At 33.7% G+C, this 24,847-nt stretch overlaps 2 protein-coding genes across 2 annotated transcripts; both read right to left on the reverse strand.

Moving 5' to 3' along the window:
* Positions 1-701: 701 nt before the first annotated feature.
* Positions 702-10,882, reverse strand: LOC101211176. The gene is made up of 8 exons (XM_004143751.3): positions 10,606-10,882; positions 10,467-10,522; positions 10,167-10,329; positions 8,639-8,727; positions 7,732-7,864; positions 7,250-7,342; positions 3,184-3,286; positions 702-1,351 (listed from the first exon to the last, which is right to left on the reverse strand). Exons 1-8 carry the CDS (start codon positions 10,774-10,776, stop codon positions 825-827), a joined length of 1,335 nt encoding a protein of 444 aa, XP_004143799.1. The 5' UTR covers positions 10,777-10,882; the 3' UTR covers positions 702-824.
* An 11,077-nt stretch (positions 10,883-21,959) lies between these two features.
* Positions 21,960-23,729, reverse strand: LOC101211428 (chlorophyll a-b binding protein 6A, chloroplastic). Its single transcript, XM_004143752.3, has 4 exons — positions 23,454-23,729; positions 22,810-22,912; positions 22,432-22,720; positions 21,960-22,305 (listed from the first exon to the last, which is right to left on the reverse strand). The coding sequence occupies exons 1-4, from the start codon at positions 23,648-23,650 to the stop codon at positions 22,154-22,156; spliced, it is 741 nt and encodes a 246-aa protein (XP_004143800.1). The 5' UTR covers positions 23,651-23,729; the 3' UTR covers positions 21,960-22,153.
* Positions 23,730-24,847: the final 1,118 nt, after the last annotated feature.

Here is a 24,847-nt window from a genome sequence, read left to right on the forward strand (position 1 = left end):
ATAATTATTTCTAAAATAGTTAACCATTATAATTACCCAAATTCAAAATAAAATAATTATCCACGTTCTCTTATAGACCCGGGACACATCCAAATAAGTAATCCAACTAGAAAAACCCATCCTTAGAAGAAGAATTCCGGTCTCTGGGCACGTAGTAAAGTCATCAGACAAAATAAAAGGAGACACCTGAAATCAACAATCTGATTAACCACTTCCAATAAAGGATCCTTGAAGAACTTGAATCATACTCAACAAATCAAAGAGTACTATAACATTATGGAACCCCTCCATAGCCTTCATAAATATCCACAGCTTCAGAACCCAAAATACTTGAAAAGAAATCATAGTAACCACTCAAAACACTTCCAGAAGATGACCCCATAATACCGCAATAACCCATCTACACTGTACTTGGGTGACAAACAGCCTGAACCAAACTGAGGGAAACCCAATCTCCTTATATTGGCCACTCACCCCACACTTTCCATATTATAATCCAGAATCCACGCAATATAATGAAGAAATTTATTCATGGAACGCGATCGTCCAAGCAGCCATTAAATCACATTCATTTATTTTTCATATTATGATAGTACTAAAACTTCTCCATCAACGAATCCTGTTTTCAATCTTTCCTTGAGCGTTGCTTTGACTTCCGCATGAAGACGATTGCATCACCCACCTCAAAAAAGGAAAAATAATAAATAAAATAAATTTGTTACTTCATGTCATAAATGTAGTTGAATTTCATGTCATCAATCTTTCCTTGAGCGTTGCTTCATGTCATAAATGTAGTTGAATTTCAATGAATACTACAATAAAAATTATTGGTTTAAAGCAACAGGAGGATTTTTCTGTAGATTATTCGTACTTCTATTTGGGCATGTCCTAATATTGTGCCCTTTTTCATGACAAAGTTTGCAACTGTATGATCTTCTAGTACTCAGACCATTGCCTTCCCGATCAGTACTGGGACAATTCCGTTGACTGTGCCCGCTTTCCTTGCAAATCCTACAATGATACTGCCTCACTCTCCTATTTTCATTGCTCGCCCTGTATTCACTTATCAAGTTCGGCCTCAACACGTTTTGATGGCTCTGACGATGTGCATCGGACTTCTGACAGTTCCTCTTGTTGTGGCCCTTCAAACCACATATCCCACAGTGACGCTGAATTGTTGCGGTTATTGGTGTAACATTCAACCCAGACTTCTCACAAGTCTTCCTGTTATGGCCCTTCTCTCCACATACTCGACATCTGAATCGCCTATCGATGGAATCTTCCTTAAGTTCGGGGCAATAGTGTCTTCGATGCCCTTCACGGCCACAGTTTTTACAGTAAAATTTCACTCCTGCATTTGACAAAGATGTCAGCTTCAGTATAATACGATAAAAGACTAGTTTTCAGTAATGTGCTAATAACTTCAGAAATTTCCACGAGTCATGGTACAACCTGCACGTACTTGTGCAGGTGAACCTGGAACTATCACCTTAACAACTAAGACTTGTAGGTTGGAAGTTGTCTATCAATTCAACCACATTCTAAAGAACACAACCTATAGAACAGATTTTATTCAAGAAAGGTCATCAATTCAACCCCATTCAGTTAGAAAGAAAACTTTTATAACATCTGTAGTTTTCATTTTGCCAACGATAGACTTATTTTTGGAGCGACAATTGAGAGTTTCATAAATTTTCAGTATTCTCAGTTTTTGGAAGGATTGCTGGAATGAAAATCAGCTTTACCAAAACTAGTCCAGTGCGATTTTTTACCTAAGCTTCTAATATTTGATGCACTACGAGAGACTCAAGTACTTTGATATATCACAAGGTGAGAATTCTTGTTCCTAAGTCTTAAATCACCAATTGACACAAAAACTTCAAAACAAGTATGATGTTATATAATCTAACACTCCATTTCACTCGTAGGTTTGAAACATGTAAAAGATCCAACAAAGAGGAAATCAATTTTAATTAGGGAGGAAATAACACTCCATGGGTGAACACAGGACTTTCAGAACCACTTGCTCTGATACCATCTTAAATCACCAATTAATCGAAAAGCTTAAGTTGCCAACAAGAGCTTAGCTCAATTGACATCTAAGTATACAAGTAACCACAAGATCTGTGGTTTGAATCCTCCTACCACAATTGTTATACTTAACCCAAAAGCTTAATCTAATGGGTGAAGACAAATTTAACGTTATATCACATTAAGTTTTGTCAAATCTATTCAAAAGGCCTAAAGATTCAACATGCAGAAAAGAAAAAAGGCGTTTTTACACAAAGGAGAAGAGACCTACTAATTCCTGATGGTGTTTTTAAAGTTTCCTGTCTACTTTCCATCTGTATCTCAAAGACCTAAAAACGTTGTCAAGATTCTCGAGAAATGGGGGTTTTTAACAGTTCATGCAAACTTCTCTCCCAACAGAAAAAGATGTGGAAAACTCTCTCCAACTTTTGAAAATGACGATAGTTTCTAACTTTTAGTTAAATGTTTGCCAAAGCAAAACGTTAAGGTGAAATCATATTTATTGCCAATCATTTAGGGTATAAGTAAATTCTTTGTTAATCGTTTTTAAGGTCAAAGTAAATAGTGTGCCTAGAATGTTATGGGTGAAGTTTGGCATGATAGAATAAAGTAAGATAGGATAGAACAAAATAAGGTAAGAATTAATCTATTCTTGATTGGGATTAGAAAAAACTAATATCTTAATCCTATGAGGCTATAAATCCTAGATTACATCCCCTGTAAACACATCATTACACATGTGAGGCATCTAAGAACTTCAGACTTCTTTTCTATTATTTAGTTTTCTTACTAACTTAGGCATCGGCACTCTTTATCTTTGTTTTGTAAGTCCTTTCTACAGTCTCTAAATTACAAATGTATCGCTATTGTCACATGAAAGTCGTGTGTTTTTCCTTGGTCAAAATTTGGTATCAACGTAGAAAATTGTGATACCAAAATTATATTGAAATATTTATTTTCTATGAATTTGAACTTCTGACTTTTTGGCCAAAATTTTGATCATTGAACCAGTTGAACAATAATTGGGTTGACAATGAAATGTTTAACATTCTATAGGTATCTAACCCCATAGAATCTAATAATAGAAACACTATAGCTTTCTTATTATAATAAAGCTGAACTAGGTGTTGAAATTTTAGTACAAAAGTTTACCTTTCATTGCACTGCTCCGCTTTCTACGGTTTTCTGGGTCACTAAAGAATGCTTTCAAAGCCTCAGAAGTACGTTTTCTTGCTTCAGCACTTCCTTTGGCTTTCTGTGTAACAAAGAAAACATCAAATATTTGTAAGAGCTTATAGGTTGGAGGTTCAAATTGACAACTACATGCATTTGAAAACATTGTAAAATGAAATTTAAGTCCGTTTTGGCTGCCACTCATAAGTGGTATTCACTATTCAGGCATAATTCCCATTTAAAAATAAAAGGGAAAAGAAATTTGTAATCCATATAAATATCACATGCTATCAGCAAACCATCTAGTGAAACCAGAACTGCATCGAATTTCATTTGAATTGTGTTTGCAGTAAACCTCCATAATAAATATCTAATAAAATGGTTTTTTTTTTTCGAATACTAGGAGTAACAATCAAAGCAATATATTTAAAATACACCAAACTAAATACAAAATCTAATTTGTACCGAGTATGGCTATATTTTGTATGTAGCTATCAAACGAGTCTTTCAATAATTGTTGAGAAAATTCTATTTAAGAATTTCCTACTTTTGTTCTGAGTGCCACATTCCCAGTTGACCTCTCACCCTCTGACATTCAACGTTGATTGTGGTCCATGTAACGCCTGAGTTTAGGAGGGGGACATGAATGACCCTATATCACATCTGAATGAGAGGGATTCTGAGGACATGAAAATACAGTTATGAAAAAGTTTTAAAAATTAAAAGTTACTACTTATACTAATAAGGTGCACCTTCATTTCCAATGGCTCAATTATAAGAACTCTAGACTTAAGCGTGCTTAGCTTGAAACATTCATTTATTTGGTGACCTTTTGGGAATTTTCCTAGGATGCATGTGAGCGAGGACAACGCAGGCTGAAAGGACTCGTGTTGGTTTTTAAGGACAACTTACACTCTAATAAGCCTTTAAAACAAGTAAAGATGATGTTGACAGGTCGCAAGGAATGCAAGGGAATGTTGGGGATTCGACTTCTGAATTCTGAGCCTAAGTCGTTTCAATTGGTACAAGAGCCTAAGTTTTTACATTCTATAAACTGACTTACGATGTGAGTCTTCAGTTTTTGTTCATACGGCTATATGGTCCTTCGTCACTCGCCAAGTATGTTTATGATTATGATTATGCACGTGACTTTGCATGTATTAAACTAGAATTACATGAATGTTAAGACTTACCTGTAAAGGATTTTCTGTGGTGGAATTTAGGAAAAATGTTGCCACGTAGAGGGCACGAAGGGGTGGTCAGGGAGGCAGAGGAGTAGGCGTAATCAGCTAGAAGGTCAGCCTGTTGTACAAACTGCCAACCACGCTACACCATGCGGACTTGGCCACTATGTCAACCTAGTTGAGGCAGAGATTCAGAGATATTGTATCAGAGGTGTTGGCACAGTTCCAGCCAGCTCAGCCAACCCCTATTCAGGCTCCAGCTGTATCTCAGAACTTGCTGGATCAATTGTTAGCTAAGCAAAGCATCTGAGAGATTTCAGGAAGTACGAGTCGCAAACTTTTGATAGATCTTTGGAGGACCCTACCAAGGTATGTGGAAACCATATTCCGTTACATGAAATGTCCTGATAACCAGAAGGTTCAATGTGTTGTGTTTCTGCTTAGGGAGAGATCTTATTTGGTGACAGGCTACAGAGAGAATGCTTGGTGGAGATGTGAGCCAGATTACTTGACAGTAGTTCAAGGAAAGCTTCTGTGCCAAGTTTTTCTTCGCCAACTTTAAGGATGCCAAGCGTCTTTTCTTGGAACTGAAGCAAATCAAGATGACAGTATAGCAGTACGACCAGAAGTACGACATGCTGTCCCGTTTTGCCCCTGAGTTAGTTGGGACCGAGGCTGCCATGAGCTAAGAGGTTTGTTGAGGGATTTGCAAGGATTTGTTTGAGCCTTCAAGCCAACTACCCAAGCTGAGGCACTGCGCCTAGCGGTGGATATGAGCGCCCATGAGGATGATGCCCTGCGACTTCAGGGAAGGGATCAACCACAACACAGAAGAGAAAGGATGAGCAACAGCCTACTAACGTTCCACAAGGAATCTGAGGTCAAGTGGCACTTTTCGTCGTTACTAGCAATGGATCACTAAGGCGGGAAGGACCACGAAAGAGTTGCCTATTTGTCGTATTGGTGGAAAACACCATTCGAGTCGCTATCTGGCCGGTAAAAGAGTTTGCTTCAAATGCAAATAAGAAGAGCAATAGCTGACATATGCCCTCAAAGATCGTTTGAGTCTATTTCAAACCAGGATTCTACCTCGCAATAGGGGAGAGTTTTTGCTACTAATCGAAGGAGGCCAAGAAAGCTGACACGGTGGTGATAGGTACACTCCCAATCTTGGGACACTATGCACTAGTACTGTTTGACTTTGGGTCTTCGCATTCTTTTATATCTTCAGTCTTTGTACAGCATGCGTGTCTAGAAATAGTGTCCACCACTGCATCAGCTTTCTCGGTCTTCTGCTGATTAGTGGCAAAAACTTTCCCCTGCTAGTTGCCGCAAGATAAAATCCTACTTCGAAATAGCCTCAAACGGTCTTTGAGGGCATTTGTCAGCCCAGTGCCCCTCTATTTGCATTTGAAGCAAACTCTTTTACCGAACATATAGCAACTTGAATGGTGTTTTCCACAGATACGACAAATAGGCAACTCTTTCATGGTCCCTCCTACCTCAACGATCTTCTGCTCGTAACAACGAAAGGTGCCACCTTGGTTCAGGCAAAGCAAAACCGAACCATGGTTTAGTTTCATTTAACAATAAAACTGAACCAAGCTGAAGCGGTTCGGTTCGGTTTGGGTTCTCACACCCCCTACCTAGATTGAGGGTTTTGACTTTAGGATTGGGAGAAAGGATGTTCGTGTGTGGAACCCCCCTTACGGAGGGCTTCTTGTGTAAGTCATTCTTTAGTACTTGATCCCCCTCCCGTTGTTGAGTTAGTCTTTGATGTTTTATGGAGGATCAACGATTCCAAAGAAAGTTAAGTTCTTCTCTTGGCAAGTTCTGCGTGGGCGTTTGAGCACGTCAAATAGGCTCATGAGAAAGACGCCTTGTTATTGGGCCCTAGGTGTTGTATCTTTTATCGGAAGGCGGATGAAAATCTAGATCACGTTCTCTAGGAGTATCAGTTTGCCAGATCTATGTGGGATGATTTCTTTCAAAAATTTGATTTTACGCTTGCTCGTTAAGGGAATGTTCAATTGATGATTAGGGAGTTACTCCTCCATCTGCCTTTCAAAGAGAAAGGTTGTTTTCTTTGGTTTGTGAGGGAGTGCACGAGTTTGTAAAATCTTTGGGGGGATAGAAACAATAAAGTGTTTCGTGGGGAGGAGAGAGACCCTGGAAAAATTTAATGTTCTCTTTGGGTTTCGATTTTGAAAACTTTTTGTAACTATTCCCCGGGCAATATTTTACTTGGCTAGAGATGTTTTCTCTAAGGGGTTTTGTGGGCTTTGGTTTTTTTTTTTTTTGTATGCTCTTGCTTTCTTTCATTTTTTTCTCCGTGAAAGTAGTTATTTCTAAAAAAAAGTAAATTAACTTGCTTTAACTTCAGTGCAACCACCATCGACTACAATTCCCTTGGTTTTCTCATTGAAAGTAGTTATTTCTAAAAAAATATAAATTAACTTGCTTTAATTTCAGTGTAACCACCATCGACTACAATTCCCTTAATAAAATTGGTAAAATATCCACAATAGCTAATAAAATTGATAACCCAATCTCCAGAAGACAATACTTAGTCTCAAACCATTTCTAATTAAAATTTGACCAGTACACTTACACGTATCAATTATTAGCAAACAGAAGTCTATGATTTTATTTAATAGTAAAACTAAAGGACACCAATTAAATATCAATTAAATATCATTTGGTTTCATGAGATCCTGGTTATTTGTTTTATTAAAATTGCTATTATTACACTATAGCTTATTACTTTTAGTAAGTAAATCAAACTAGTAGGTTAAGAAAAGAGAGATTCTAACAATATCCAAAACTACAGCGCTGAGAAAAAAATTATTTCAAAAAATTACCTTAATTGCAGCCACTCTCTGAGCATGAAGAGCAGGGTCACGATGGATAATCTTCATTCTCTTACTAAATATACCTGTTTTGGCATTGAGAATCTGCAATCATTCAACTAAACGACAAAGATTAAATTCATGAACTGGTAAATAGCAAACAAGTATGATTGGAGAGCAATACTTCGATATCTCCCTCTTGGGTTTGCATATTTTTTCTCTTATTCTCTTCCATTTGGAATTTTTTTCCCAAAACTTTATATATCTTTTATCAATCAATGAAAAGTCGTGTTTCTTGTTTCCTTAAAAAATCAGTTTGCCAGATATAACTATATTCCTCGGCATCAACAGGATTCAAGAGACTACATTCTTGTTCTATTATTTAGACTATAAATAATGTCCGTGCATATTTTCATCCACAATCGTTTAGGTTATCGATCCAGCAATGTATGACATAGCTAACAGGTCACAGTAAGGGAAGGTAGAGAACAAACTTTTAATGATCGACTGATCTTTAAACCAACTTCAGGAGGAGGTGATTGGTAAACACGCTTCGATTTCTTCTTTTCTTCCAGCTTTATTTCCAAGTTATCGACTTCATCATCCTCCTTCATTCTTAAAGGAGAACTGGCATGAAAAACACGTGAAACACTTAGATACCCACAACCACAAAGACTTAACTGGAATAGACATGTAGAATCGAGACTGCATAGCAAGTACACAAAATTGACAAATTTATTGAATACACAATTTCAGAAACATTAATAGGAACTGGGTCTAGGAAATAGGGTACTCATATGTTATTACTACAAAGTGAGGATGCATGACATGTAATACATTCACTATTGCAGTTGTCTGGATAATAAACTGTGCCACAGTAAGATTGCTAAAAGCAGAAAATAATAAAAGAACTATCACTGAGAGAGTAAGAACCAATCACTAGACTAATAAAAAAAATATTTTAAAATTTGCAAAATGAATACCAATTCAGAGACAGGACCAACCATGCGAACATTCTTTGCAGACTGTCAATCTAAAATGTCTCCCTCACACCTTTTTTTTGTATTGCAAAAACTTTGATTGAGAAAGAAGATTCTTCCCGAAAATTTTCAATTGAGTTCACCCAAACAACATTCTGATCTATTCTAAGAATCCGGTCTGTATTTTGTAACAGAGAAACCCCCACCCTCATTGGATAGAAATGCTCATGATTTTCAGTTTTAGACTTCCAATTTTGGAATGGTAACGAGGCATGTGATTTCTTCCAATAAATAGAGAATAATGCCATAATCAATTTTCCCTCAGCTCGACTCCTTCACTGCCTACAAGCTAGTGTCCAATGAAATTTAAAATGAAAATAAAAATCAACAGGAGTAAAAGAAAGAGAAGGATGTTAGTTACGTGGAGCGTGCTTTCTCCCATGGTCTTTCATCAATGGACTCTTCCCATATGACACGATCCCCCAAACATTGGTGGCAGGTCACTATACCCTAACAACATGGGGATAAAAGGTAAACAAACAAATAGGAACGAGTAGAACAGCCAACATTTTTTCTTTTGTTCTGAAAGAAAAACATAATGAATCTGATTGATAAATGAAATGAGGAGTTAAAACACTCCCACCCACCAATGGTGGATTACAAAAAAGATCTTCGATTGGAAATTCAGGACAAAATACTATAACCAATATCATGTTTACGTGGACACCAATAAAGTGCACTAAAAGTAACCAAATCCATAAAGCTAAAAGAAGTGGAGAGCTTATCCTTGAAGATTCACCTATTCTTCTCACACTAAAGATTCCTGAAGAAAGTTTTTATGATAGCAAGTCAAAGAGTTTTATTGTCTCCTTTGAATGAACGTACCATGAAAATAGAATCCAAAATATCATAAATATTTCCTGGAATGAACTTTCCACCCTTATGTTTCTAAAAGATAATTCCAATATCGTTTTGCCAGGATGGCAACCAAAAAGATGGCACTGCGATTCTGCATGCATTTTACGCCTGAGACTCTAGGATGAAGACAGATGGAAGTTTTGCATCCTCCTTTGAAACCAATTAGCCATTTTAACCCTCCATGCGTAAGTTCCCAAAGGAAAACTTTAATCTTGTTTGGATAAGAGTCATTCCAAAATATGGAATATAGATTGAATGTCGTTGGCCCTTTGAAATCAAATAAGTCTTCCATTTCTTTGTAGAGTCAATCGGCCAACTACAAGCATTTCCATGCAGTATGATTACTGCCAAATTGAGATGAATGTGCTATCCAAGATGAAAAGGCTCACGTCCGATAGATCATCTAGCAGTCATTTGTTACCACAGATGTCAATTACTAGGCTTTCTAAATTTATTTCTTAAACAGGTTTGTATCCTTGGGCTCCCTAAATTTACATATTAAAATCCAACACTAGGTGAAAGCAGAACAAGTTAAATTGATAGTTTGTCGGGCGTGCTTTTGAGATGGTGAATCTTAGCAAAAATACTCTGATTATTAAAGTGTCCGATGACAAATTATTTGGATGTATTGTTCTACTACATCCTGGTGAAAGCAGAATTAGTTAAATTGATAGTTTGTTGGGCGTGCTTTTGAGAAGGTGAATCTTAGCAAAAATACTCTGATTATTGAAGTGTCCGGTGACAAACTATTTGGATGTATTGTTCAACTACATCCTTAAATATGTTTTTAAATGCTTCCCTAACAATCAGCTAGGTCTAAAGCACTTAACAAGTGAAGTGCTACCTCACCAAGTCTTTTACATGCTTTTGACTTCTTAACATGTATAAATCACTCCCAACCATGATGATTTTGACTTCTTTTACATGCATTGCAAACAGACCCCCAAAAATCCAAGAATCAACCACATAGTTGAAATTAAAATAGAGGATGGAGGAGCTAACATGGTCAATTAGTCAGCTAGAGCAATTACCTTTCCATTACACACAGAACAGTCAGCACGGGATCTTTCAATTCCACATTCCGTACAAGGCGCATAACCCCTACCTCGGCAACTTGGACATGGTAATTCTTTAATATACTGACCATTTGGGCCAAACCAGGACCTGGGTTCAGGTGCGCTAGAAGCTGAATTCCTGAAATGCACAATTAACTTCTACGCTCTGAATTCAAATCTAAGAACTGAAGTGCCAAGATGAAATAGACAGCAACGACAACCAATTCAGCACAGAATCTACTTCAAATCACAAGAATTAAAGCCGAATATACTAACCTGGGTTTTAAATCGACGTCAAGTCCGTACAGCTCCTCCGCGGGATCGAAAGCCAGCTGCGAAACCAGAAGAAGTAAAAAAAAAAAAAGAGAGAGTGTAGAAGGTCGAAATCCAAAACAAAAGATGAGGAAGTGAATACCGGAGCAGGTTTGGGTATTGCAACAGAGTCGTCGTTGTTCAAGGAAGCAACGAAGCGAGGTGCGAAGCAAATACATCGGTTTGATTGAAGTAAAAGGAAAAATCTGAAGTTCTTCGGGCGCCAGTAGTGCGGCGTCAATGCCGGAATTGAGAAACAGAGCGATGAGGACATCTCGAAGAAGGGTTACATGGGAAGAAGTGGATATGAGACTACCAAGTAGCAATGACCATAGTGTTCGAACTGAAGAACCAAAATGGAAGTATTGTGTTTTGTGTGGTCAGAAAATGCCACGCGCCGTTTCGCTTTTACATCGTCGTTTTGTGGATTGGAACTTTGGATGAGAACGTTCTTTTTTAAATAATATTTATTGTGATTAAACTACGTTCCTGTGGACAGGAGGTCTCAGGTTCAAATCTCCACCCCAACATTTATATGTTGTGTTCTTTTAATGTTTGGCATGCTAGACTTTATCATCTTAAAAAAATACTAATTAGCAACATGAGTAGGTTAAATCTTATACCTAAGTTATCTATGCATGAATTTGAGAAATGTGCATGTTGTAGTCAAGCTAAGAAAACAAAAAACTTGCATAAGTCTGTAACTAGGGTAAGTTACAAAAAACTCGCATAAGTCTGTAACTAGGGTAAGTTCATAGGATACGCTGAAAACAGTAAAGCCTATAGGTTCTATGATTTAGCAGTAGATTTTTTCAAGAATAGATTTTCTTTTAAATCTAGAAATAGTGGGGGCTTACATAGTTAAACTAGTTGGGGCTTAAGTTCAAGTAGTCTACCTTTAATTAGGATTCAAACCCAAGAAAAGGAAGTAGATTCTAAACCTAGAAGAAGCAAAAGAGCTAGAATCATAAAAAACTTTGGACAAAACTTCAAAAATGTATAACATAGAAGATCCAAAAGATCTAACAAAAGCCTTATTCGTAGTAGATGCCAACTTACGGTAAGAAGCTATCAATGATGAAATGGGCTCTCTTGAATTCAATAGAACTTGGCACCTAGTTGACTTACCCCCTAGCTGCAAAGCAATAAATGCAAATGAGTTTAAAGGAAGAAACTCAAACCTGATGGATCAGTAGATAAGTATAAAGCAAAAGGATTTAGGCAGAGAAAAAACATAGATTTCTTTGATACTTTTTCCCTCGTCACTAGAATCACCTCAATTAGAGTGTTGATATCCATAGCTGCCCTGAACAATATCTTAATCCAGCAAATGGATGTCAAAATTGCTTTCCTAAATGGTGATTTAGAAGAAGAGATTTATATGAAACAACCTGAAGATTTCATAGTTCACAATCAAAAATCCAAAGTTTGTAAACTATATAAATCCATCTATGGCCTAAAACAAGCTCCTAAGCAATGGCACGAAAAGTTTGACAACTTAATCATGTCTAAAGAATTCAAAGTAAATGAAAGTGACAAATGTATCTACTATAAGATTGAAGATAAGTTATGTACTATCATATGCTTATACATAGATGACATGTTAATCTTTGGATTAAACTTGCACGTCATAAATGATGTAAAATCTGTGTTGAGTGTAAATTTTGACATGAAAGACTTGGAAGAAGCTAATGTAATCCTATGTATCAAGATTATAAGAACTAAAAATGGAATTTCTTTAGATCAATCTCATTACATAGAAAAGATTCTAAAGAAGTATAACTACTTCGATAGTAAACCAACTTTTACACCTTATGACTCTAGTGTTAAATTATTCAAAAACACTAGTGACAATGTTAACCAATCCGTGTATGCTAGTATCATAAGTAGTTTGAGATATGCTTCTGATTACACAAGACCAGACATAACTTATATATGTTGTAGGATTACTATGTAGGTTTACTAGCAGACCTAGTCTAGAACATTGGAATGTTATAGAACGAGTAATGAGATATCTTAAGAAGACACAAAATCTAGGATTACAGTATCAAAAGTTTCCCACTGTACCTGAAGGTTACATAGATGTCTATTAGAACTCCCTCTCAGATGACTCAAAGGCTACAAGTGGCTATATTTTTATTATAGTAGGACCGTTGCTTGGAAATCCAATAAACATAAAATTTTAGCCCAGTCAATGATGGAGTCAGAGATGAAGCGCTAGCTACTGTTAGTGAAGAACCAAGTTGGCTTCGAAGCTTGCTATCAAAGATTTTGTAACACCCCGAAAAATGAAGATAATTTTTAGAGATGATTATCTTAGGTTTGTTTAATTATGTTTAATTTATTGAGTGTTTATTTTGAAGATTATTTAATTTTGTAGACATTGAAATTAATTAGATATTTGTTGGATAAATATTTAATTAATTAGAGGATTTGAGTTTATGGTATTTGTCGATGATTTGATTTAATTTTATGTTATGAGATTTAAGTAAAGTTGTGAAAAATTAATTATACGAAAGATAATTAATTATTTGGAGAGAAGATATTTGTTTAGAAAGAAAAAGAAAATAATAAGAACGTTATTATATTTTGAAAAAATATAATTATTTTGGTAAAAGAAGAAAGTTGTTTGGATTTGATGGAATTTATTGAAGAGAGAAGATTTGATTTTTGAAAAAACAAACTATTTTTAGAAGATAAAAGTTGATTTAATGGAATATTTTTTTGAGAAAAGATAATGAGAATAAAAATATATGTTTACATTGGTATTATATAGATATATCCTATAACAAAAAGAAAAGGAAAAGGAAATAATAATGATAAATATTATTATTTGGGTCTATAAATAGCATTGAAATGCTCAAATTGAAAAAAGAAGCGAAAAAAGAAAAGGTTCTTCATCGTGGAATTGATTTTGGTTGCATGCTTTTGAAAAGTCCCTTTTGCAAATCTTGAAGATTTAAATGATGATTTTTTTTCATCAAGGTTGAATTGGTTTCAACCTCTACTTTGAGATTTGATTAATTGAATAATTTTTTTTTATTGTCAGCAAATGAATATTTTTAGCTAATCTCAAGTAAGAGATTCTACTACTAGACCTTCGAATTAAATTTTGAGAGCTTGCATCTATTTTTTTTATTTTGCATTGATTCTACTACTAGACATTCGAATTAAATTTTGAGAGCTTGCATGTATTTTTTTCATTTTGCATTGATGTAGCTAAGATGCATAATGTGACTGATATAGATGATTGAGGTGTTATGACTAATATGTTATAACTGATATGCTTACGATGCATGAAATATTAATCACATGATAAAGACACTATGATTGATATTTATGTCATGTTATGATGTTTATGATATGTGACATGCTATGAATAGGTGTTTTGTTAGCTTTGTTTGTTAGAGTCGTACCATATGGGTGTCCTTCGCGATCACCACCTATTTATGCCTGTGTGGCAAGCTTTTAGGAGTGATTCGACAGGGTCACTGTCAGCCCGACTCTTTTTAAGGTCAGCCCGACTCTTTTTAAGGTGTTTCCTCCTAGTTCATCAAGAGCCTAGATGTGTCCCTACAAGACCACTGGATAGCGTGCACTTGGGAGCACAATAGTTAACGGTACGACTCTTCTTTAGAGTGATTCCTTCGGGTTCACCAAGAGTCCATATGTGTCTCTACGGGATCACTCGATAGCGTACGTTTGGGAGCACAACAGTTATGCGGTACTTTCTTACAGGACTCTAACGAAAAGTTAACAAGCACATAGCAAGACTAGTAGTGGGTCCCTTACTGCGTATGTGTTTATACTCATCATTTTCTCTATTTAATATTTCAGGCAAAGGTAAAAATAGAGGAAATCTAACGAGTGAGACAAGAAGGATCCGTGACATGCCATATGGAGACATAGTTTTGCTTCCGCTTTTCATTGTTTGTTTTCAGCATTTTGAGTTGAAACATTTTTATCTATTTGTTTTTATTATCTTTAAAATTTGTAAAACCCGCTACAACATGTTTTCATGATATTTATAATGAAAATTTAGTTTTTTTTCCAAAATAAATTGTCAAAATTGTTATTTATCTTTAAGGTAATGACCTCAGCTTAGTATAAAGAGTTGGATCGTTACAGATTTCCACTTGGAAAAAACCGGTACCAGCCATACTAATCCATTGTGATAGTACTGCAACTATCTTAAAAGTTTAGAACTGTTATTATAATGCTAAGAGATGACAAATACGTCGTAAACACAGTACCATTAGAGAATTTCTCACTGTTGGTGCAATAATAATGAATTATGTACGGTATGATGACAAGTTGACTGATCATTTGATGAAAGGATTAGAAAGAGATAAGGTTTTTAAAACCTCATAAAGAATGAGACTCAAGCCTATTGAAAATTGAATTACTGTGAAGTAAACCCAACTTGCAAGACTAGAGATCACAAGAAACAAGTTTCATGGATAATAACTAATCACAAGTAATATAACGAGAATCATGCTAAATTAGAAGCTCCATTCTTATGATTCATGATTAGCATGATATCCTGAAGCACATGAGGAGGCTGAACTTTGTTCTTAATGAAATCTATACTTGATATCAAGTAGGGTACCTAGCTACAAGAATACTCTTGATAGATTCATCTTTGTAGATGTGGAAGTGAGGGCCGCTACTTATGAAATTCTTGGCAGATTCCTAGAACATTCATTAAACTGAGATATACATGCAAGGCCATAAAGCACGGGCTATTTTTAGAACTTCACTTGAATAATGTTGTGTGTACAATAGCGTTAGAAGTAAAGTTCAAAACTACGAGTTACTTTACAATACTCTAAATTTTATTGTTACTACGTAAAGGTTCAAGTCATCAGACACCTTTACTTAAGCATAACACTATAAAGAAAGACGTTGCTTGATGAAAATGTTTTTAAAAAATTTTCAAGTGGGGGACTCTGATGGTAAAAAAATTTCAACTGGGGGGTTATTGGATGAAAAATTTGTGAAAGAAAATTATAATATTACTTTATTCTTAATTGCATTCTCACATTGATTGTTTTTTTTTTAACGTGGAAGCTCCATTTTATACTCATTGTTTGATCAATGGGTTTGGGCCCTTAGGGCACCCAAGTTTTGAAATGAGAGAGGAGATAGGAAATTGTGGATATGTCCATATCTCCACACACGCGTCGCCATCGTCGATCGGTCATGGCGAGAAGAATTAGAAGAGATAAAATTATATATATATTACTAACATTTTATTTGAATATTAAAGTGGTCCTTACCGTTTTGACGTTTCTTAACCCATTACTGCTCCACGATTTACACCATATTAAATATATGGTCATTGGCCACCTCACAAATACTATATATATAAGCTTTCTTTTCCTTCCAAAAGATATAAAAAAGATCCATTCTCTTTATGTTATTCTCCCTACAAAAGTTTTCAAGCAAGGTGTGTACGTTCTTGAGTGATTTTTAATTACCGGTTGATTTTTGTGCAAAATCAACTGAAGACGAGAGGTTGTTTTATCCTAGGAATGATGGAGCAGTTATCTGTTTGTAGTCGTTGTTCCAATATTGTATCTTTGTTCCAATATTGTATCTATTGTTTGTTGTTACTGTTGTTTTCTGTTGTTGTTTGTTGCTGCTTGTTGTTGTTGTTGTCTGCTGCTGTATTTTGTTGTTTATCGCTACTGTGATCTGAAATCCGACATGAGTTCACGATTGACATCAAACAACATCAACAGTGGTACGTTCCTTTGCATGCTTGGGGTCTTGTGTCATCACAACTCATCCAAGGTTGAGGAAGGATAATCTGAGGTGCTTGTTGGCATAAATACTTTAAATCTATATAATATATTTAACCCAAGATCATTCATGTCAAATTGTTAGGAATAAGTTACATATCAGATTCCACTGATGATGTTGTAAAATGACTTTGTGTGATGGTTATAAAATGGCTATTGTCTTTTCCAACCAAAACCCCGAATGCCCAACTTAATGGGATATTTCTCTTGATGGGATACAAGAAAGCCAGAGTGCTTATTGTTTTGGTATATCGGGAACCATAACCCTAAGTTTCTTTATATACTAGTTCAATTAGGGTCTTCATTAAATCCTAATCAATCTTGGAATATGTTTCTACCCATTTTATCCATACTCAATTAGGAATCTTGTGTCTTAATTAAATAGATCATGTAATAGGCCTAATTTAATAAAATAACCTAATGTGACAAATTATTAAGAAAGATTTCGAGGAAAGACCTAAATTATCCGTGATATTTCACAAATATCCTAATTTTTCAATGATTATCTAAACTAGGAAATCGTGATATTTTAGAACAATTTTAACCTTCATTTAATTATTTTAAAATAAATTATATATGTAAATCTTAAATAATTCTTTAATATTTTTAAAATTTTAAAGAATTTTTTCATTAATTATCAACCATCTAATTTATTATATCAATTGTAACTTCATTAATTATTATATCATATATGTTTATATTTGTTAATGTAATATTTATTACTTGTTTATGGTTTAAATATGATATAAATTATATATCTTTATATGGCAATAATTGTTTTCAATTTAAATCATAAACCAAAATTATTTTTTCATTCCATTAATCAACATGCTATTTTTTTTTCTAATTCCTATAGGAAAATAAACTTGTTCTTTCTTCTTCCATTCCAATTTGACAATTTTGAATTGGTTAGTATTCTTTTTTTTAGTTCATTCTGCTTTCTCATATAATATTTCATTTCCGTTTTCTAACATATAGTTTTTTTTCTCAAGAAATTTGTTACTTCTTCTTCAATTCATTTTTTTGTCATGTTCGGTATATAAAGATTATAAAATATGCGTTCTATATTTTAATTCATCTTCTTATTATGTATTTTAATTTTTTTTTTACACATATGGTATTGTATCTTTTGAAGTATTTTTTGTGTTCTGTTGCATATATACTTCTGCATATATTGGATAATACACTCACAGTTTTTTTTTAGTTATGTAATTTTTAATAATTAATTTATATATTACTACATACACATACTATGTAGCGGTTTAATATTTTTTTTAATCATTACATATATACTACTCCATTATACATATATCTTATGTGATTTGTTACATATATACTACCTCATATATTTGATCATACATAAATCATTTCATCATTATATACAACTATATATATACATTAAGACATACTTAGTGACGTATATAAGTTCATTGTTTTCTTTCAGGTATGGCCAGAATTGCTGCAAACAATACAATTGAATATGTTCTCTCCATTCAATCAATTTTTCATACAATTTCTTACATTACAAATAGCAGAGTATATCCTCCATTTTCCTGTTAACATAAATAACATTCCTATAATATCATCAAATTTATGCAATTACTAACGACATATATTATATATACTCATCACAAAGTTTCATCATCCATATTCCTGTAAACAATTTATTATAAATCTTTAGTTCTAAAATACACGTTGTAACATTATATATACTTATAAATAGAACATTACTCATTATAAACATTTATGTCTAAAATGTACACCTTATTATTCCAAATATACTGTAATTAAAACATGATAACCTCTTTAGATGAACTATTAAGAACAATGAACACAATAACATCATATACTTTAGCATATAAAAATATACACTTATAAATTATAGTGTTCCCAGAATTCTAGCAATAGAAAATTGTAATTCAACATAGCATAAATTACACAAAGTTTTCAATAAACCTAACCAGTCAGAAATTACACATAAATCACTCAATATACCTAATCGTTATATGATTTGAAATATAAAGTATTACTAACCTCAAAATTTATCTCCAAAGTCTATCAAAAAAATGACTTCACAGCCAACCATTGAGCTTCTTCTTCTTCACCGGAAAAGTTTCACAAAATATTCTACTAAACAGATGCTTTTGTGAAGAGAATGGAAGACATAAACTACCATTATCGAAGAAGGAAACTTTGAAGTGTTATTGATTTCTTTCCAAACCCGTAACCCACATATTTTAAAACTTTCCCTCTTTGTCGGTCCATATTATTTTTAATATATATATATATATATATATATATATATATATATAATTCAATTTAATAATATAAATGGGTATATATGTAATGTGGGCCCTACTTTTGTATAATATTATAGCCTATTTAGGATTTTTGTGAAAGTTCTTATTGAAATAAGCCAACGGTGTAAAATGATATACCAAATTAGGCTATTCTAATTGAAACTCCAATTATTTTAATTGAGAAATTGCATAGGATAGCATTTTGAGAATATGATATAGCAATTATAACACATTGTTTTAGAATTTTGCAAATATGGCAAAATTTTCACTTCTCCATCTTAAATTTTATATTATTCCTAAACTACAATTCAATAACTTATTTATCTTCCTCTTTTTAATGTCCTACTCATTATTTATTTATGCTTCCACTTTTTAAGGTCATAATTATTTGTCTATTCTTATACTAGAAAATTTTTTATTCTTTTCGTCTTAATCTTAATTTTAAAATATCAATAGTACACTAATTGTAATATGAATAATATAATATAATGATTGTTGATTGGAGTAATTTAACTTCATTTGTGATTTTTTTTTTACTTTCTTCGATGTGTATTTTGAGTTGAATTTGATTTCAAATGATTTTTTTTTTTTTTACATTAACTTTTTGGTTTTACTTTGTCTCAGTTTCGTATGTCAGTGTTGTGATATACTTATATTATATGTATTAGTTGGTTAATATACTTACTACGTGATTTTCATCTTTTCAAATTTTATGCAGTTCATTAGAGTATTATTAAGTATATGAATGATGTAACTCAGTGTATCATTATCAAGTACATCAACAATATATTGTTAAAGCATATCAATAAAGTGAATCATTATCAAGTATATGAATCGAGTTTACAAGTGTATATCAATAGTATATCAAATGTATAAGTAGGACTTGAAACATATCAAGTGCATTTAATCAATTAACTGTATAAGTGAAAAATACTAAATGTATATGCAGTGTATCAAACATATATTAGTATGTTTCAGTATCGAGTGTATCAAAGAGTATCAGGTGCATCAAGTGTATCAATCAAATGTATCAAGTGGTGTATTAGGTGTATCAGACGTGTATTATGTGTATCAAGCGTGTATAAGGTGTATCAAATGCATATTAGTAACAAGGGCATTTGTGACATTTTACCTCTTGATGTTTGGGTTGTGTTTCGTTTTTGTCATTTTTGCAAGTGCCCCTTATTAATTCACATACATAGCTTATACTTTAATTAGACGTATTATTTAAACATGTCTAGCAAATGTGACACGCAAACACTAACCATTAAGCACCAAAACATTAATTACTTTTCTTGCTGTAGATATATTTATGTGTCCACTGATATAGACCAATAGCAGTAAGTTAGTCCTTCACAAATGATCGTAACACCAGTTGGGTTAAATTACTGTTTTGCCGAAAGTTACTTCTAGTCCTTAAAGTAAAAGAAGTTCAAGTGTGAGTTTTTAATGGAGTGTACACACAATTAACGAACGTGGATTAATGTGGTTAATAAGTTTACTCAATTAATCTCATATTCTTGTTGAAAGGATAAAAACCCTATAGAACCATTCCTCAAATTAATTTGGAAATCTAGTTTTCTTTTAAAACTTAAATGCTAAGTATGCTTTCAAATTATAGATTAGATAAAGAAAAATTTGCTTGCTTATGTATGTGAATCTACAAAGTAAATCTCCAAATGGGACACCACCCGGTCTTTTTATGTCTGGCATGAAATTGGTTTGTGAAAATGTTTAGAGAAAAAGTATTTTATTTTTGGAGAAGAGCAAAAACATTGATTTTTTTTATTAATTAATTCATTAAAGAAAATTGTTTTATTATGCTATTAGTACAAGTGTCAGTTGAGCTAAGCTCATGTTGGTTCACCAACTCCTTTTGATCATGCTTTATATTGCCTACTCCTCTATCGTAATTACTGTTAAGTCCGTTGATGGCCAAAGTAGCAAAGGTTGAGTTAAACTTGTGGATTGTATGACATCCATTCTATTATAATTTTTTAATTAACCTAGATAAAAATAGGATTGAACATGTGATTGAAAGGATTGAATTCCAGCAAAAGCAATCGATTGCCTTGTGTTTGTAAATGAAAAGAGTAAAACATGGAGAAACACATAATTTTTTTCCTTTTGAAAAAGTTTTTTTTTTAAGTATATCATAGAAAGAGAAGATTTGAACCCGAGATCTCTTATTTTTGATAAAATATAGATGTTAGTTAAGTTAAGCTCATATTGATGAAATACAGAAAATTAACTGTCTAATCAAGACATTCTAGGGTAAATTTTATTATATGTAATCTTGAACAATATGTAGTTGTCATACATTTGATCATATTCACCCTTTGTCTTGAGTCTTATTTTCAATACTTGTATTCTTTAATCTACTCATGAATTGCCTCTTTTGTACATTTATTCACATCTAGTAGACTTTACCATATCTAAGAAACCTACCAATCCATATTAAGTTGAGTTACATAGACTTTATCTTGAGATTCATAACGGAACTACCAACCCTTGTGATCGTCCCTCATTATGACTTTGAGGGTAATAACCCTTTAATTTTAATTTGTCATCTAAAATGACAACTTTAACATCACTTAAATCACGCTAAAGGTTGAGTAATCTCATAACTCTCCACTATAATTACTACGAAGGTTTATCTTGTTTGACCATAATCCAATTGACATTCCAATGGTTAACAACATTTGTTAACTATATAGAGGCTTTACTTGGAACCAACTCATCAATACTTTATTACCTTGTTAAAGGTTTTTAGTCTTTAATTCAACATTTCACATAAAAACTATAGAAATATTGTATCATGTGACAAAAACATTTAGAAAAAAAAAAGTTCACGACATTTTTACATATTGCGAATATGAAAAAATTAATAATATTAGAGAGCTATATGAATGTTATCGACCTTAAAATTTGTTACTTTTACAATTAAGAAAATGTGATATCATAGATTTTATTATCATAATTTTTTTTTCTATTTTTTAAGCGTCCCAAAATTATATTCTTGTCGTACAAACACATTATTTTGTGTCTATGAGGGTATAAAAAACCATTTTCTTTCTTCTCAAAGACAAGCCTACACTTAGCATATCTTTCAACATATATATACAGTTTGGGGATTGTTTCAGCTTGTGCCCTTAAATATTTTCGAATCCTAAATTATCGTTGCCTAGTTTCACTATACGTCTATAATTCATAATTTGTCTCATGGACAGTTTTAGAGGGAATATTGTTCACGATGCAATTTCTACTCAATGTTCTAACAAAATTTTGATAATGATTTGATTGTACTTATCATGCATGTGTTCTCTTATAAATAAAAATTAACCAAATAGACATACAATCCAAAGCTTTAAGATTAAATTTGTAATCTTATCCCTTTTTTTCCTTCCTCAAATTGTAACACCATGCACTAAAATGAAGGTCAAAATCAAGTTACAGAGCACGTTCAAAGGCACATAGAGAGGAAAGCCTTGAGTTCAGATTTAATACACAGAAACTTAATTACAATTGGTATGATTCAGTACAAAATTCAAGGCGAAATTGTTCTGGGAATGATAATGTCGCCAATGTTGTTGTGCCATGGGTCAGCCAAGTGAGTTGCCAAGTTCTCCAACGGCCCTGTTCCTGGGTATGCTGATTGTTGCACACAGAACCCAACAAAAGCCAATAGCGCCAATCGACCTACAAACCCGTAAGTGTTTGATAATTAGTATCAAATGTTTTTCATTATAAGATAACCATTTGAGTCAAAAGTAATCAAAAGTTCAATTCTTCTCTAATTGCTATGAAAAAAATGAGAGCAGTTACCGTTTTTGATCTCTTTGACTTTGTATTCCTTCAACTTTTCAGGGTCTTTTGAGTAGCCTAATGGATCAAAAGCACCTCCAGGGTACTTCTTCTTCTCGGGGTCTTTCTCCATGCTGCGCTGGTGCTCTACAAAAGCAATGGCAAGGAACTCAATGACCAAAATGGTGGGCAAAGTTCCCCATGGAACTGGTTGTCCCAAGTATGTAGCTTGGCCTCCTGGAACTGCTGCCCATTCTTGAGCTTTAACCCAGTTGCCCAATCCCAAAGCCTCAGGTACCAAAATCCCTGGCTGAAAAACAAAAGGAACAGCATTGGAAAATGAAAAAGGAAAAGCCCCCATCAATCTCGGAATCAAGCAACTGAATTTGGTAAGCTTACAACAGCAAGCATGGCCCATCTGCAGTGAATTAGCTCAGACTCCTTGAATCTCTCGAGGTTCTCTGGCACTTCTCCCAGCCCAAGAGGGTCGAATCCAAAATCACTGTTGAACATGACCACAGATCTCAAACGTTTAATCGATTCTAATTCATTACTTATCCAAAAACTACAGCTAATAAATAAGGGTAAATTAATCATCACTAAGCATGACAAAAACTGAGGCCAGTTTGATATGATTTTCTCTTTCATTCTTAGTTTATGGAATTTATGTTTGCTTTCTCTCAAGGTTTTCCCTTTTGACGAAAGGCTTGAGTTCTTAGTTATGTTCAAAAGAACATAAAAAAACTACTTCTTTTAGTTATGAAAACTTAGCTTGATTTTTAAAAATATTGGTAAAAGAAAATATAGGCTGAGTAATGTTTATAAACTTAAATCTTGCCAAATAATTATAAAAAAAAAAAATTATGTAAGTTTAGATTCACACATATAACGATTTCATGGAGTCAAGGACAAATCAAAGCATCCACAAAGAGTATCAGGACTCTCTTGGACATTTCCTCAAAGGCCTAGAAAAAGCAATCATCATCCTACGTTAACAAACCCCACCAGATTAAACAAACAAAAGTCATTTCAAAATTGAATACCCAGGAGCTGAGCCATCGAGGTAGGGGGGACGGGGCTGGCCGGGCATCCACTCAGCGGACATGGAAAATCGGGAAGATGCATTGACAGCGACACCGGAAATGGGGACACCGACAGCGAATTTAGACTTAGAAGAAGAAAGGACTGAAGGGAAAGCGGTGGTGGCAATGCCACAGCTCATCAAGGTGTTGGAAGCCATTGAAGAAAAAGAGAGAAGAGATTGAGAGAGTGAGAGTGAGGGTGTGAGAATGGAGGAAGAAGAAGGGAGAGGAAGGGGACTAAAAGCAGTTGCAGTAGAGAGATTGGGGAATCTAAAGTTTGATTTTCATTGGCTAATTGTGGGTTGGTTTTGTGATCTCATTGGGCCACTTGGAACTTCTCAATCCATTTTATTTGCTTACGTGGAATATCGAGAATCAAGGATCTTGGAATTGCGTGGTGGAGATTCTTCCATTTAGAAATTCCAATGATAAATCTAAGATTACGTATATATACATATATAAAGTAAAATATCTTTTTTTTTTCTTTTCTTTTTTTTAGATCTTGTAACTTGTAATTTCTAATTTATATAAAGTCTATATGTTAAATTGTCCATTTTGCCCCTTTTTTTCTTCAAAGGAAAAATTACTTTTTTTTTTAAGTGCATTTTTTATTATACCATCTTCAAGTGAGATTACAACGTTACTTTCAATATTGATTTAGGATAGTTTTTACATCTTCCTCCTAGCGACCACAATTTTATCTCATCTCCCACGATCTTCTTCTTCCCTGTCCAGCATCCACATGTTTTTCCTTATCTCCCTCGCATCTTCTTCTTCTTCTCGGTCGTAGTCTTCTTCTTCTTCTTCTTCCTCTTCTCCAACATCAAGCTACACCAACCAAAATGTATGAGATTGAAATGAGACAAGCAAGCCAAAAGAGAGCACCACCAAACATGCAAGACGAAGAGAGATTGAGTGAGACGAGCAAGATGAAAGAGAGAGAGACAAGACTGTTTTTACTCATGCGCACGAATGCATTTTGGTAATTCTACTTGAATATGACGTCAGAAAAAAAGTTATTCAGTATCTTTTTTTAAAAAAAGAGGATCCTTCCACATTTTTCTCCATTTTTTTTGGGTCATCCATCACATGACTCAAAATTAAGTCTATTCTTTTTAGTTATTTCAATGTTCTTAATTTTTTAAAACTAATAAAAATGTTATATTCTTAGTCAAATTCCTAAAATAAAAGCTACTTTTTTTTTTGTCAATTTTTTTTTTATTCAAGTAGCATTTGTATGTATTGAATAGTTCAAATGAGTCCACTTCTATTCTCCTAAAAGAATAGTTTCTTTTTAAACTTGACTTGGTCTTTTTAAAATATTGGTAAAAAAAATAAATAACTAAAGGTTAAAT

This window comes from Cucumis sativus, chromosome 5, assembly GCF_000004075.3.
Source record: "Cucumis sativus cultivar 9930 chromosome 5, Cucumber_9930_V3, whole genome shotgun sequence".
Lineage (NCBI taxonomy): Eukaryota > Viridiplantae > Streptophyta > Magnoliopsida > Cucurbitales > Cucurbitaceae > Cucumis > Cucumis sativus.